The sequence below is a fragment of the Opisthocomus hoazin genome, chromosome 12, assembly GCF_030867145.1.
Source record: "Opisthocomus hoazin isolate bOpiHoa1 chromosome 12, bOpiHoa1.hap1, whole genome shotgun sequence".
Lineage (NCBI taxonomy): Eukaryota > Metazoa > Chordata > Aves > Opisthocomiformes > Opisthocomidae > Opisthocomus > Opisthocomus hoazin.
This window is the reverse complement of record NC_134425.1, coordinates 28,942,821-28,957,457: the sequence shown is the minus strand read 5'-3', so window position 1 is coordinate 28,957,457 and position 14,637 is coordinate 28,942,821. Positions and strand designations below refer to the sequence as shown.

Genomic DNA, 14,637 nt, shown 5'->3' with positions numbered 1-14,637 from the left:
TGGTGCCCACCAGCCCTGGGTCTGGCTGTTCTGGTGGTCTGGCATCTCCACGTGTCCGGCAGTCCCAGGTGTGCAACAGCCCCTGGACCAGTCCCAAAAATGTGCCTGCAAGAGTCTCGCCGACCTCCCGATGACCAGCCATGGCAGTGGCTTGTGCCAAGTGCACGGGTGGTTTCAAATCGGCAGGACCACCCCTGCAAACGCGCCTTCTCTGCGCTGGCTTGCAATGACTGCCCCAGACACCACCGCCAACCTGCAGTTTTGACAGTCTGGGTTTGTAACATCCTGGTCCAGCGCCTCGTCTAGCAGGGTGCAGTGAGCCCAGGCACCCTGTGGCCTTTGCGTGTGGGATGCCACAGCGGGGAGCAGCCAGGACCCTCCGCGGCACGGAGGAGCCGGGAAGGCAAAGCCGAGTGTGTTCTCCTTCCCGCCGAGCGACGCTGGCTGGCATCACATCACCGGCAGGGACTCGGATGGCAGCAACCATGTCCGAGATTGCCTTTTCCCCGTTCCCTGTGCCACGGGGCAATCAGCGGGTTGTGGCCAGCATCCCACTGGCAGCATCTGTGGTGCAGAGGAAAGGTCTGGTGGTTTACCCAGTCTAACCCACCGACTTTCCTTCTCAGACCTGAGCTTTCAAACAGGCTTGTGACCACTGGGTAACCCCCCTGTTTCCCCTCTGCAGCCCTGGCACTTTTCGTGCATCCCCGGTCCCACTCCCAGCAGCAGCACCAGGAAGCAGCACCCCTTGCCCAGCTCCCCCTGCCTCCACACCCCTGTCCCCCCGCTCACCTTGTCCTGCTCGCAGGGACTGTCCGGAGGGTGCGCAGAAACACACGGGCAGCCCCCATGGCTGGGGCAGCAGCGCTGGCACCGTGGTTCCCGGCTGTGCCGAGGTGCGAGGAGATCCCACGGGACAACCCAGCCCCGGGCTGAGCTCACATCCCTTTCTGTCCAGCTAAGGGGGCTGGGGAGGGGTGAGCTCCAAAGTTTGGCAGCGAGCCGGGCTTGGCGGCCACATCCCCACACCAGCCGTGCCCACCTGGAGCTGTGGCCTTGCGGCGGCTGTTTCCGTAACCGGGATTCCCTTCCCATCTGCTCTCTCCATCACGTCCCGCTGTGCCGAGCGTGCCCGGTGCTCTTCTGCCCCGCTCCTGATGAGCCATGGCAGGCTCGCACCGCCACACCTTTCCCAGGCTGCTGCTTCGTGCGGGGATGCATTTGCTTTTGGCTGTTTTCCTGGCTTCCATAAACAGTTTTCTCTTCTCTTCCTGCAGGCAGACAGGCAGCAGACCCTGTGCTGCTCCATTTTTACCAGGTCTAGCCCACACCAGGGCAGGGGAGATAAGCTGGTCCCTCCGAAGATGCTGTCGGCTGGTAGCCAGAGGCTGGAGAAGCTGCTGAGGGAGCTGCAGTGGGGAGGCGGAGGGAGGATTTGCGGTGCCGGGGGGTGGCGTGGGCTGGGCTGGCTGGTGCTGCCCGGGCTGGGGGACTGCACGGCCCACGGGTATCGGCAGCCCGTCCCGCCTCCCCTCCGGGCCCAGCGATGCCTGCTGCCCGTGCCAGCGCCCTGCGAGCATGCAGATGCTTTCCGTTACAACTCAGTTTGCAGTTTCTTTTTCAGGCTTCAGGCTGGAAATGCTCCACCAGGTGCTTGCCTCCTGTTGAAGTGTGTTTTGGGAAATATCGGAGAAAAAAGAAACCCAGCACTATAGTATTTCTGAACAAAAAACTAAGGAAAAATACGTTGTTTTGTTGATGGTTCAAAAACCCCTGCAGCTGTTTCAGCAGGCAGGAGCCATACGATACGAGGCGCTCCTCATCATCCTGCCGGGATGCGGCCAGGCTCTGGTCTTTGGAAGAAGCACCCACTCACATGCACGCCTGGGCTGCTCATGGCATTTGAGCACACAGCTGCCGAGATGGTTGCTGCAGGGACAGGGGCTCTGCATGCACGGCTGCCAAGATGTTTGCTGCAGGGATATGGGCTCTCTCTGCTTGCAACTCCCCCTGCTGCTACAGCCAGCATCCTTGCAAGTGAGCGCGCTGCAGCACGGGCTACCAGCATACCTGCCAGCGCTTCATGCCTCCCCTTCCTTCGGGACAAGCAGAAAGCAGCTTCCAGCAGCAAGACCTAAAACTGAGCAGGGTGGGGAAAGCCTGAGATACACGGAGGGCTTGGTTGGGTCAATGTACCCAGAAAGAAAAAGAGCAGTTGTTGTTTTCTGGCTGATCATGGGTAAAAGTTGCTGGGAACATGGGGATTTGGGGGGTTTCAAGGGCATCCAGCACCCTGGGTAGACAGGAGGGAGCACCCTGCACCCGTAGACAGCCCCTGCAAACAGCAGCACACGCACTGCAGAGCTATGCCTGGAGCTGCCTGGGGGTGAACTCCAAAAACATGGGGGTTAAGAGGGGTACACGAAGCTGCTGGCATGGAGGCTGCAACATCTGCTGCTGCAACAGCTGTGCAGGTGGCCGGGGGTCTTTGCAGCAGCCTGCGGCGGGGGATGTCCGCTGGTGCACCCAGCCAGCCCCAGGTCCAGCCACACTGGCAGAGCCCAGGCCTCAGGGCAGGAGCCTGCTCCATGCCACTGCCGCAGCATCGTGCATGGGCTGGATGGGCAGCCCGGTGCCGGGACCGCATCTCCCCTCCTCCCCAAAACACCGGGAGCGCAGCCACTGCCTGCACAAGCACTGCTCTTAAATACCAGCAGCCCTGGCCCCATGCGCCAGCCGCGCTCCCTGCTCCTCCAGGCGTTTTTCAGGCATGTGGGTCTCAGCTAGAGAAAAAGGCAGTAGGCTAACATCTCTGGAAAGCTTAAACTTCACCCCTTTGGCTTGAGGGGCTTGCCAGAAGCGGTGGGAACAAACCCCAGTCAAAAAGGAGATGCTGCCTCACAGCTGCAAGGTACAGGGAAGCCCAGAGACGCTCGTCGTCCTGCAGAGCCCGAATGAGCTCAGGAGAAACTGCCCCTAATTTGAGGAAGTGAAAGCCTGCAGGGTGCACGTCCCCCAAAAACAGATCCCAGGGCAGGGACAGGCTCTTCCAGAGCTGCAACCCCTCTCTGTGGGCAGCTGGGGATGCTTCAGGGCCCCAGCTCCCCCCACACCCATCCCAGACAGCCACAGCTCCCCTGGTCCCAGGCTGGGGAGGTTCGGCCTCACTGGGTGCCGCTGGTCTCATCTCCTTTCCCCAGCGCTGGCCCTGGCTCCAGCCAGGGTGTGCAGCTGGAGGGGGCTGAGAGCAGGCACTAACCCCCACTTTGAGACCCGGGCAGGGAAGCAGAGCCCAGGGAGAGAGCTGCCCAGTAACTCCAGGAGAGAGACGGGAGCAAGAACAGTTACGATTTAATCCCCACCTTTCTCTGCAAATCCAGTGTACGACAGAGCAGAGCTGTGGTTCAGCTCCTGTGGGGCCACAACCCCTGCCCACAGCACAGACTGGTCCAGGGTGGGAGCTGGGGACCTGGGCAGGAACAGCCCAGGGAGGGGGCCGGGCAGCTCCCCTCGCCGCCCCTGCCCTGGTGGATGTGTGCCCGAGGACAGACAGCCTCAGGCAGCTTTTGGCTCTGCTGAGAGGGGTGGGATGCGGGGAGAGCCTGGTCCTGCCCAGGACCTGCCCAGCTCTGGTCTGCACAGCCAGGCATGGCTGCCCTGGGACAGGCGGCAGGGACAGAGCCAGCCTCTGCCCAGTGACCCTTCACAGGCCACTGTGGCCTCTGTGGAGTTGGAAGAGACCAAGTCACAGCCGTGGCAGAGGCTAGAGGAGCTTCTGGCTGAGGTCAGCTTGTCCCGAGCCACCCAGCCCGCCCTGGACCTGAGCCCATGGCACACAGCAGGCAGCCAAATCACCCTGTGCAACCTTGCAAGGAGAAAACCCCGGGACAGTGCTCCCCGAGGCAGGGGGGTGCTGGCAGGGGACCCCCAGCATCTCCCCCAAGACAGCCCAGGGCAAGCACAGCTCAAGGGTCCCCAGAATGGCAGAGGGACATCCCTCAGGGCAGTGCCACAGCAGTGACCTACAGAAGGTGTGGGTGGTTCAAACGGCATCAAGGACATGTCCCCTCCCCAGGCAAAGGGCGCTGGGGGGGAACGGCAGCAGGACTAGGATGGGGAACAGGAAGAGTGGTTACAGGTGAAGGCACGGGAGCCCCGGGCTGGATGCCACGGTGTTCAGAAGAGGCTGCCTGCGAGCAGCCGCCGCTTGACCTCCCTCCAGAGCAGGTCCCGCTCCCGGTTCGCCCTCTGCATAAAGCCCCTGTTCTCCTGGGCCCTCCGGGACAGGTAGGGCAGCACCTCGTTCACTGGGCCGTAGGGCACGTACTTGTAGACGGGGAAGCCAGCCTGACCTGGAAGGAGAGAGGCAGGTCAGGGAAGTGGTAAGAAAAAGAATGGAAAAACAAAAGGAAAAGAGGAAAAAAAAAAATAAAGGAAAAATAAAAAAGGAAAGTCCCCAGGGAGAAGCGCCCCCCCCTTGCCCAGCTCTCCCGCTCCCCCAGGGCTGTGCCGATGCAGCGAGGAGGGCGGGCGGCTGGGGGGCTGCGGTTGAGCACCGGGGAGGGGAAGTCTCTACGGTCCCGGCCAGACTCGGTGACCCAGCCCGGGCGGGGGGAGCGGCGGGCGTCCCCCCCCTGGCTCAGCACGGGGAGCTTGGGAACGCGCCGGGGGGAGCGGGCTGAGGTCACCGGGAGCCCTGGGAACGGCGGCAGCCAGGGCTGGGCCAATTCAAGCAGCATTCAACCAGAAACAGCGAGTTAACACATTTTTCCAGCATGACCAGAGGAAGTTGCATACAGGCAGCCAAACCCCGCTCGCGAGGGGAACTCCAGGACAGAGCAGCATCCACGCTGGACAGCCGCCCAGCCTGCCTCCCGCTGCTCTCCTGGCCTCGGGTCTCCACTCCGGACACCGGTGCGGGCAGGGGATCAGTCCCTGACCTGCACCGGGCTACCTGGACACTTGCAGGTCCCTCTGTCCAGGCCTGTAGGAGCTCTGCTCCGCTGCCTGGGCCAGCGGCAGAGGAGAGGACAAGGTCAGGCAAGAGTCCGCTGCCAGCCTGAGCACAGCGACGCTCCCAGACGAGAGGGGTCTGCTGGCTGCCAGGACCCGTTTCTGCCACATCGAGGAGCACCCTGATCTCAGCTCTTGGTCCAAAGCAGGAATGCCCCGCCCCAGCCATCACGGTCTCCTGGGCTCTCCAGGGGACAGATGCAATTCTCCACCTACATCCTCATCTACGTCCTACCAGCACCCCGCACAGCTGGGGAAGAGGCAACAAGGCACTGTCCTCAGCCAGTCCTGCTCTGACAGACCCACAGCCTGGCTCCATCCACCCTTCAGACCCCACAGCAGCTGCCTGAGGAGGCCCCAGGCATCAAGGTGGGGCAGGAGCACGTCTGCCATGTCCCCCTCGCTCCCAGCACTCACCCAGGGGGAAGGTGATCTGGTCACACATGCCCAGCAGCTGCCCAAAATACACCTTCTTCTCCGAGGGATGGATCCCAAGCTCCATCATCCTGCAAGCCAAGCCTTGGCATTAGGGAAGCATGGAGACAGGGCAGCACGCCCCACCAGAGGGGCAGGGATCACCCCCCAGTACAAGAGCATGGCACTGACCGTGTCCCAGACAGACGCTGGGCTGTGACAACTTGAGGGATTTGATTTTAAAACAGTCTGTGGGTTGGGGAATGGGGCTGGCTCTGCAGCTGCTGTGGGATACCATGCTGTGCCCCAGCTCCAAGCCCCCATGGAAGCCCGGAGCACCAGATGGGAGCTAGGATCCCATGGGGCGAGCACAGAGGAGACCTGACGAGCCATAGCACATCTCACTGCAGCTCTACTGGGCCCCCCCCGAGCCCCCCAAGCCCCCAGTCCCCGTCATGCCATGCTGCTGCCCCAGCACCCACCTGCGCAGGGTGAACTTCACCGTGTCCTCGTTGTGAGATGCCACCATCACATTGGCTTTCCGGCTGTGCTTGATCTCCTCCAAGATGTAGTCCAGGCATCTGTAGGACAGTACGGGGCTATGTGGTGAGGCTGCCCGAGCCCGTGCCTGGTGGGTCATTGCTGGGGCCATACCCTACCTGTGGTACATCTCGTTGGTCTTCTCGTAGGTGGGGTTGATGGGATCCTCATAGCCGATCTGGGCCGCCCTCTCCCGCTCCTGCTCCATGTAGGCACCCCGGACCAGCTTGGTGCCGAAGCGCCAGCCCTCCCGGCGTGACAGCTCCACATCCACCGTCACATTGTCATAAGCTTCCTGGGAGCAGATGGCACAAGGTCATGGCACCAGCACCACCTCTGCCCTGTGCTTTCATGCAGCCAGTCCTGGAGCTGTGCCATCACATTGCCACGGCTTCAGGAGCCGAGGTCTCCATCCAGCTGCTCCAGCAGGTCCTTCCCACCCAGCCTCCTGCCAGACCTCACCTTCAGGTAGCACTGGTAGGTGTTGAAGATGATGGCCCGATCGCTGTTGAAGCGGCGCTGCATCTCCAGGGTGAGGCGGCTGATGGCTGGCTGGAAGTAGCTCTGCTCCGCGTCCACCATCAGCCTCACACCCTTCTCCGTGGCTCTCTGCGGGGGTGAGCGACATGCGGGATGGGCTCACCAGGCTGCCTGCCACGTCTTCCCCCTCTGCGGCAGCACCCGTGCCCAGCTCCCCCAACCCCAGAGCCCCCTCACCTTGGCCAGGACATCCATCCGCTGCAGCATCCGCTTCATCTGCAGATCCTCCTCCTCGGTGAAGCGTGAGAGCAGAGGCTCCAGCTGCCCAGTCTGGAAGGAGAACAGCTTGTGGCACCCTGCCTGCCTGCAGCCCTGCCCACGGGAGACAAACACACCCTGGAAGCAGCCCATGCCCAGGGCTGCTGCCCACCCCGGCCCCCCAGCACCCACTGGCCCACACAGCATGCGCAGGGTGCCCACCCGACCAGCCCGGTGGATCACGGCACGGCCAGGCTCTGGCAGCACAGATGCCAACCAGCACCACAGCCACCAGTGAGCCACTGGGTAGGGCCTGCAGGCTGCAGACCCCCACCCTGCTCCCCGAGACCCCAGTGGGACTGCCCCGGGGGCAGCATGGATGGGTACCCACCTGCATGTTGGGGACGAGCAGCAGCTTGGAGAGCTTGGTGCGGCTGTCGATCAGGCTGTTCCAGTCCAGCAGGTCCACAGTGCTGGGAGCAGAGAGCCAGGTCTGTACTGGTGTCTTGCCGGGGCAGGGGGGACTCTACCAGCTCCCAACCCCCACCGGCAAGCAGGGTGCATGGCACATGCCACCCTGACCCGTCTTGTCACCTCAGCCCAAATCTCCTCGACGCTTGGTCATTGTGCTGAGCCAGCGCCAGCCTTTGGAGACCTCCGCTTGCTGCTGCCCCACCGCCCCAGGAACAGGGACAAGGTCCCCAGCGTCCCCTCCGGCAGCACTCCCCGTGTCGCAGGCAGGTGCTTACCCGCTCATGCCCAGGTTCTCGCCCGTGAACCAGTGCTGGCTCTCCGCCTTGGTTGCGATGCCGAGGTTGGCCAGGGCCTCCTGCCACCAGAAGGAACGTCAGTGCCAAGGGGCTATGGGGGTCTTACTGCTCCAGGCTCAGAGATGCCACAGGTCAGGGCTGCTGTGGGACATCCACGGCCACCAGCCACCTCCAGCAGCGCATCCTGGCAGCACAGCCTCCCCTCTCAGACACCCCTGCCTGACCTGCAGCTTCTCCGCTTCCAGCTTCATCTCCAGCACTGCCCGCCCAGCCTGGCCCTGCTCTGCAGCCATTTGGTGGAAGAACCTCCGCCACTTCACCAGCACCTCCGAGAACTGCAGCTGTGGGGACAGAGCTCAGGGTGAGAGACCCGGGCTGGAGCATCCTGTCGTGCTGGGCCTTTGCAAAATCACCCAGCCGGACTCAGACCCTGACCCTATAGCAGGGCACCATCACGAAGCAGGGGACAAGCTGAGCAGGACAGACCACCCCCCACCCAGCCCTCATGTTGGGACCTTTAAACATCTGACCTCTTCACGCATCCCCAAAAGTTGAGGCAGGGTCTCGAGGGTGGTCTTGGGCACACAGCAGACAGCCTGCTGGTGCCCACTCCTCTCTGCCATCAGCAGAGATGCCACTGCGGCAAGCCTGGCACCCCAACGCACCTTCCCCTGCAGATGTAGCACCCGTGGCTCCGGCTCTGACCCACCCCACCCTGGTCACAGCCCTGGCACTCACCAGGAACTGGGGTCTGCCCAGCGCTGTCAGCTTGATGGCCGAGAAGCCGTCCTCCGAGCTGCCACCTGGACAGGGACACAAGGACAGAGCTAGCCCGACGGGCAGGGTGCTCAGGCAGAAGGCAGAGACCAAGATACAGTGGCGGGCTGCAGGGTCCCGGAAGTCCCCAAGCACAGCAGGGCTGCTCCAGACACATGGAGCACTTACCCGAGGCATCGATGCAGTGGAGGAAGGTCTCCATGTGCTGGTCGCACTTGGCCTCATCGGCGTAGAAATATGTGCGGGCGCTGATGACCCCGCCACGGCGATCCCCAAATCCCTTATGGGCTCGGTATTGCTTCTCCCTTTGTTCTGCTCCTGGGGTGGAAGAGGATGGAGATGGGCCACGCAGCCCTGCCAAGCTCCTACAAGCATCCCCAGGAGCTTCTGCTGTGGGTGCAGGGGAGAGGGGCTCCAGCTTGGACCTTGAAACAGCCACCAAGTGCTGCAATGTACCCTGCCTGCTCTGTTGCCTGAGCAGAGGCTGAGCCTTTACTGAGGAGCAAGGCTGGCCAAGAACCAAGATATTCCTCATCCAGCTCGTGTTTTGAGGCCGTGGGAGCCGGGTCCTTCCCCCACACCAGGCCCACAGCGCCTGGGTCAGCCAGACCTTTGGCTGTCTCCTGTCAGCATGAGAGGCAGGGTCACTCACCTCCCATCTCCTTCTCGGCTGCAGAGGTGCAGGAGCTAAGAAGAGAAACAGGGAAGGTAAGGGCCAGGTCAGCAACCCCCTGCAACCCCTGGCTGGTGGCCAGGGCAGCTCTGAGGCTGGACCCTGCTCATCCCTCGCCATCCCACCGCCAAGGGACCAAACGCTGCTCAGCCCAAGCTCCACCGGCAGCTCAGATGCCACAAACCGCTCATGGAAGGCAACGGGGTTTCAACGTCCAGGCAAGTGTTACCTGGAGACCCCGAGGCAGCACAGGGAGGATGCTCTGTCCCAGGGTGCAGAGGTGCCCTCAAGCAGCTCACCCAAGGTCCACTCTGGTGGGGTTGGGTGCCCTGTCTCCAGCCACGCCAGCCCATGTTCCTCACCGTGGCGTCACCAAGCCTCAAGCCAAGGCCTCCCCACCCTGCAGGCACCAGCAGCCAGCCCACAGAGCGAGGAGCTCCTCCAGACCCAGGGCGCACCAAGCCGTAGGATGCCCTGCTCCAGCTCAGCTGCCCCGTGCTCCCCTGCGCCTTGGCACTAGCCAACAACACACAAACAAGGTTGCAGCTTCAACTCCAGCTGACCTCAGATGTAATTTCAAGCCCAAGCTCTTTGCCACAGAGATAACAGGGCTCTGATGGCCCAGAGGATGCTGGCCAAGTCATGAGATCCTCCTTGAGCCTGAGCAGCTAAGCCTTCTTGCTGGCACCTCAAATCCAGCCCACAGACTCGGGGTCTAACCCAGGAACGCTGCCAGCCCCTGGAGAGCAGCCCAGGGCGACAGCAGAGCCATCTCCTCCAGGAGATCTCTGCCTTGCAGTCCCTGTCCCAGAACCGGCTGTGCCCAACGCAGGGGGAGCACGCTGCAGGGGAAGTGGCAAAGCCATCCGGCCGGAGCCACGGGACTTGCACAAGAGGGGAGAGGCACGTGGCATGGTCCCAGAACACGTTCTCCCACACAGAAACCATGTTACGGGGATTAGGGGCCGCTGGAAGCATAAACAAGCAGAGACAAGCCCTTCCCTGCTGCTGCCTGGCACCAGGAACAGCCCTGCGTCGCCCACAGCGCAGCAGAGCCTGGCGTGAACCGGGGCCGGGGCAGCCGGAGCTCACGGGGAGCAGCGGGCACCACGCCTGGCAGTCTCTGCGCTGCCATGCTACCACGCTGAGCACAGGCCAGGCAGCCTTCACGGAGCAGAGAGGAAGGGAAGGGGGAGACATCGCCCACCCGGTGATGGGATGCGACAGCAAAGCCGACAGTGCATGGGGGGTCCCCTTGGAGCAGGCAGCGTGGCGCAGGGGAAGGCTTCAGCCGCTGCGGCTCTGAGGACACGTCGAGAGAGACGGGTCCCGTGGGCAGGTCCCAGCCACGGGACAGCTCTGAACCCCGGAGCACGCCCTGCGCCCAACATCTGCGATGGCGGGGAGCAAAGCCTCCTCCGGCCTGCCCAGGGTGAGCGCACGCAGCACCCTGGGGTCTGAAGTGCTTTGTGTTCCTCAAGACAAGCACACCCTTTCCAGCAGCATTCCTGCTGCATGACCGCACTGAGCTCTGTCCCCGAGGGGGGCATTCAAAGCAGTGCCACGGTGCCTGCTTTGTTCTGCTGCATCAAGCAAAACAGAGGAAGCTCCTTCCAGCTGAAGAAATAGCTCTTCCCGGATATCTTCTGCTTTCTTTGCGGTATCAGCCTTGGCCAACGCCACCCCTACACCAACCAAGTGCCACTTAGCCGCGCTTACACCTGGCTGTCCCTCCTGCAAACCGGGTCTCCCGGAGCAGGGCACATCTCTGGGAACTGCCCGAGCGCTTCTTGCAGGCTGCAGCCACCCGCCAGGCACACTCGGGACCCGGGAGCTCACGCTCACCCAAAGCACGCACCAAGCAGGCCCTGCGAGCACTGCAGAGCGGGTTATGGAGACCCGTAAGAGATGGGGGCGGGGCAGGGCAGCCGGGAGCCTGCGGCAGGCAGGAAAAGCGTTGCGGTGCTGTCGCCAGCCAGCCCGGCCCGCGGAGCAGCCCCAGCACCGTCCCCGGCAGGAGCACTGCAGACGGGCAGGCCTTCGCACCGACGGGGTCTGCAGCCGCCGCAGCATGCGGGGGTCCCCGAGACGCAGCGCCCGGGTGGGCAGCAGTGACGAGGCCCCCAGCGCCGGCTGGCAGCACCCGCCCACCCCGAAACCCCACTTGCAAACCATCCCCAAAAAAAGCCGTTCCCGCTGTATTTTTAGCGCCGCGTGACAGGCGTGCGACAGCCGGACGGCGTCCCCGGCCCCGAGCAGGACACGGGGCTGCCGCAGCCTTGCCCGGGGAGCACCCCCAGCCCCCGCCACCCTGTGCTGGGGGGGACGGGACAGGACACCGCCCACCCGGTGACGGCGGGGTGCGGGCCAGCGGCCCCAGACCGCAGCCCGGACGGTGCAAACGCACCGGCGGCTTCGAGCCGGCGTCTGCCCTTGGCAGTGGGCGGGACGCGGGGGGGGGCCAGTGCGGGAAGGGGGGCAACTAGGGGGGGAAGAGTGCGGGGGTGGGGAGCACCACAAAGGCTGGAGGGGCGTGGAAATGGGGTGGGGGGGGCAGCACCCCGGTGCGGGTACGGCGAGGGGGGAGGGGGGGCAGCACCCCGGGACGATGCCCAGGCGTGGCGGGTACGCGCAGCCGGAGGCGGGGCCGTGACGCACCGCAACCCCGGCTCCGCAGCCAATGGGAGCGGGGGGATGGGCGGGCGCAGCCAATAGCTGAGTGGCCAAGTCCCGCGCCCCGCCGCCGCCGCCGGCCCCGCCGCCCCCGGCCCCGCACTCACTCCAGCTCCTTGCGCTCGGCCTCCTCGGCGCTCAGGTCCTCCTCCACGCTGTAGTCCAGCACGGCGCCCACGCCGAAGGCCTGGTTCCGCCGGATGAGCGGCTTGATGGCCTCCTGGTCCTCCCCGGCCACGAACTGCCCGTAGAAGGTCATCTTCATCAGCCGCTCGAACAGCGCCTGCCCCAGCACCCGCCGGCACAGCCGCAGCAGCTGCGGGACAGCGGAGGCTCAGCGCCCGGCCCACCTCGGAGCGGGAACCCCCCGCAACCAGAGCCTCCCTCCCTCCCGGGACCGGCCCCCCAGGCCCGCCGCCCCCCCTCACCTCCCGGTTGTGCTCCACCAGCGGCCCGACGGCGCAGAGCCCCAGCACCAGCAGCCCGCGCAGCAGCTCGGCGCCGCTCTTGCTGCGGAACGCCTCCCGCGGGTCCCCGAAATCCACGGCGGGCGGCGGGCCCCGCTCCGCACCCCGCGCAGGGGGAGCGGCGGGCGGCGGCACCGGCCGGCCGGGGGGGCCCGCGGCGGGGGGCGGTGGCGCGGCCCCGCGGGGGGCGGGCGCGGAGCGCGGGCGGCGGGGGACGCCGAGGCGGGCGGCGGCGGCGCGGAGCGCGCGGAGCGCGGGCGACGGAGCCATGGGCACGGCCAGGCCGCCCCCACCCCCCCGCCACCGCCTTAAGTAGCGCCCGACCCCGCCCCCTGGGGCGCCCCGCCCAGACGGCCCCGCCCCGCCCCACCCGGCCCCGCCCCGCCCTGCCCTGCCCCGCCCAGCCCCAGCTCGGCCCCGCCCCCTCCCGCAGCCGCCAGCTCGGGCGCCCCCGCGCCCTTGGGGGACCCCCAGGGAGAGCTCCGGGGGTCCCACGGGAGCCTCGAGGCGGTCCCCACCCCACCCGAGGGGCCCTGAAGGGGGGCAACGGCGCCGGCCCTGAGGGGGGGCAACGGCGTCAGCCCTGTGGGGCCAAGGGGCTCCGGACCCCTCGGAGCAGCCCCGGGGAGGGTCGCGGGGTGCCCCGCAGAGCTGGGAGCCCTGGGGGGGGGGGTCTCAGTCTCGGGGGACCCCCGCGGGAGCCACGTCGCTGCCAGCGCCTGTGGTTACTGCTCCTGGTCTGCACGTGGGCGGTTTGGGGCTTTCAGCAGGATCCTCGCTCGTTTGGCCGGGGTTCGTGGGTGCTGGGTGCGTGGGGCTCCCCCGTCACGGGCTGCCCTGGGGACCCCCACCCAGGGGCGAGGCCTCGGGGTGTTCCCGGGCAGGGCCGAGCAGGCGTGTGCCCGGGCTGTTCCTCCCGCGCACCCTCAGTGCTGAGCCCCCGAGACCACCCAGCACCCCCCCGGCACCCCGCGGGCAGGCACGCTCCGACCCTTGCCCCGGGGAGCAGAAAGAGCGACCCCCCCCCTGCTCTTCTGCAGGACCGTGCCACAGCAGGAGGTATCACAGCCACGTCCCCCCTCCGTGCCCGCATCCCCCCTCCGTGCCCGCATCCCCTCTCTGTGACCCAGTCCCCTCTCCATGCCTGTGTCCCCTCTCCACGCCCCTGTCCCCGTCCCCACACCCGTGTCCCCTCCCCACGCCCACCGCCCCAGCCCCAGCCCGGCAGTGGACCCCGAGGATGCCTCCGGGCCGGTGCCCCCAGCCCAAGCCCAGCTTCGCGCTGTCAGCCCGCGCCCGGCGTGGGCCTGCGAGGTTTGCGGGGGCGGGGAACCGCGTCCCGAGCGGGGCGGGGAGGGAGAGCCCGGGGCTTGGGGCAGGCTCTGGCAGCCGCGACGCAAAACCTGCTCCTTCCAAAGCAGCCTCCAGCCCGGCAAGCCGTCACCGCTGCGGGAGTCTGGGCTGTTTGGGAGAGGTACCGCTGCCACCGGGCCAGCGGCACAGCAAGAACTGCTCACGGCAAATGGCTTTTCCTCCACGCCTCGGCGCTGGCATCGCTGCAGTTAGCAGTGAAACCGCGGAGGTTCCTCGAGCTCGTTTGCAAGGCTTGCTTTCGGGGTGCCCCGCGCTTCCGCGGCGAGAGCCGGGCAGTGGCACTGCCCCCGCACAGAGCTGGGTAAAAAGCCCGCTGCGAAGAAGCGCCCGTTTCCTTCAAAACACTGCCTGCACTGCGGGAACGCTTCTGTGCTACTCGGAGCAAAATAGTTCACCCGAGTTCGCTGCGGAGGAGAGGCTGCGCGCGTGGAGTCTGCGGCTGCCGTTCCAGCTCCTGCTAAAGGAGAAACAGCCGGCGTTACCCCGAGCTGCACTGAAGCCTGAGGAGCAGATGCTACCGCCGCAATCAAAAACTTTTAATCAGCGATAGCTTTTGGTCCTTTCCTAGCCCTGGCGGTGCCAGGCCAAGCCATGACGCTGTGTTAGCCACCAGCCACAGCCAGCCCGCCCTGCCGCGGCAGGGACTCCTTTCTCGGCCAGGTGCCACAGAGAGAATTCCCTTGGAAGGCTCCGACGGCACCAGTGACCCCGGGAAATGCTCGCCTGCTCTTCGCAGGGAAGGTTTCTGAGCGTTGCCCGCTGTGCTGGCAGAGCTGGCAGCCCCGCGGCGTCGGCAGAGCCTGCGGGCTGGGCTGGGGGACTTGGGGCGCACAACCGGGTCTGAGCTCCCGGAGAAACTTTGGTCTCGGACCCGAACACAAAGATGAAATATCAAAAAGCCACATTCTGGTGGAAGCGAAATCTGATGGTGTTTGCCTCGGGATGGCTGCTCCCGGAGCAGAGGGGATCCCTGAGCTGGCAGCCCTTCTGAGGGCTGGGAGACCGACAAGGGATGCTCCAGGCTGCCATGGGGTCCATGACAAGCCCCCGTGGGTCACCGCGCCACAGCCCTGCAGAGCATGGACCAACACCCCTCGGCTGTGTCCTGAGCCCTTCAGGCCACTGTCCCCATCCATACCAGACGCTGCTGGCGCAGGGGGACGGTGCGTGCTGGGGGTCTGCTCTTGCTGGCACGGTG

At 65.4% G+C, this 14,637-nt stretch overlaps 1 protein-coding gene across 2 annotated transcripts; it reads right to left on the bottom strand.

Annotated features, from left to right (window-relative positions):
* Nucleotides 1-3,299: 3,299 nt before the first annotated feature.
* On the bottom strand, nucleotides 3,300-12,209 carry PRODH (proline dehydrogenase 1). 2 transcript variants are annotated; one of them, XM_075433559.1, is made up of 14 exons: nucleotides 12,027-12,209; nucleotides 11,706-11,914; nucleotides 8,905-8,939; nucleotides 8,421-8,570; nucleotides 8,214-8,278; nucleotides 7,700-7,816; nucleotides 7,455-7,534; nucleotides 7,097-7,178; nucleotides 6,685-6,777; nucleotides 6,430-6,576; nucleotides 6,087-6,262; nucleotides 5,910-6,008; nucleotides 5,431-5,519; nucleotides 3,303-4,352 (listed from the first exon to the last, which is right to left on the bottom strand). In XM_075433559.1, exons 2-14 carry the CDS (start codon nucleotides 11,861-11,863, stop codon nucleotides 4,177-4,179), a joined length of 1,467 nt encoding a protein of 488 aa, XP_075289674.1. In that variant the 5' UTR covers nucleotides 11,864-11,914; nucleotides 12,027-12,209; the 3' UTR covers nucleotides 3,303-4,176. The 2 variants fall into 2 exon arrangements, with proteins under 2 accessions (XP_075289675.1, XP_075289674.1); XM_075433560.1 differs by lacking the exon at nucleotides 5,431-5,519 and having other exon boundaries at nucleotides 3,300-4,352; nucleotides 12,027-12,109.
* Between the last annotated feature and the right edge of the window lie 2,428 nt (nucleotides 12,210-14,637).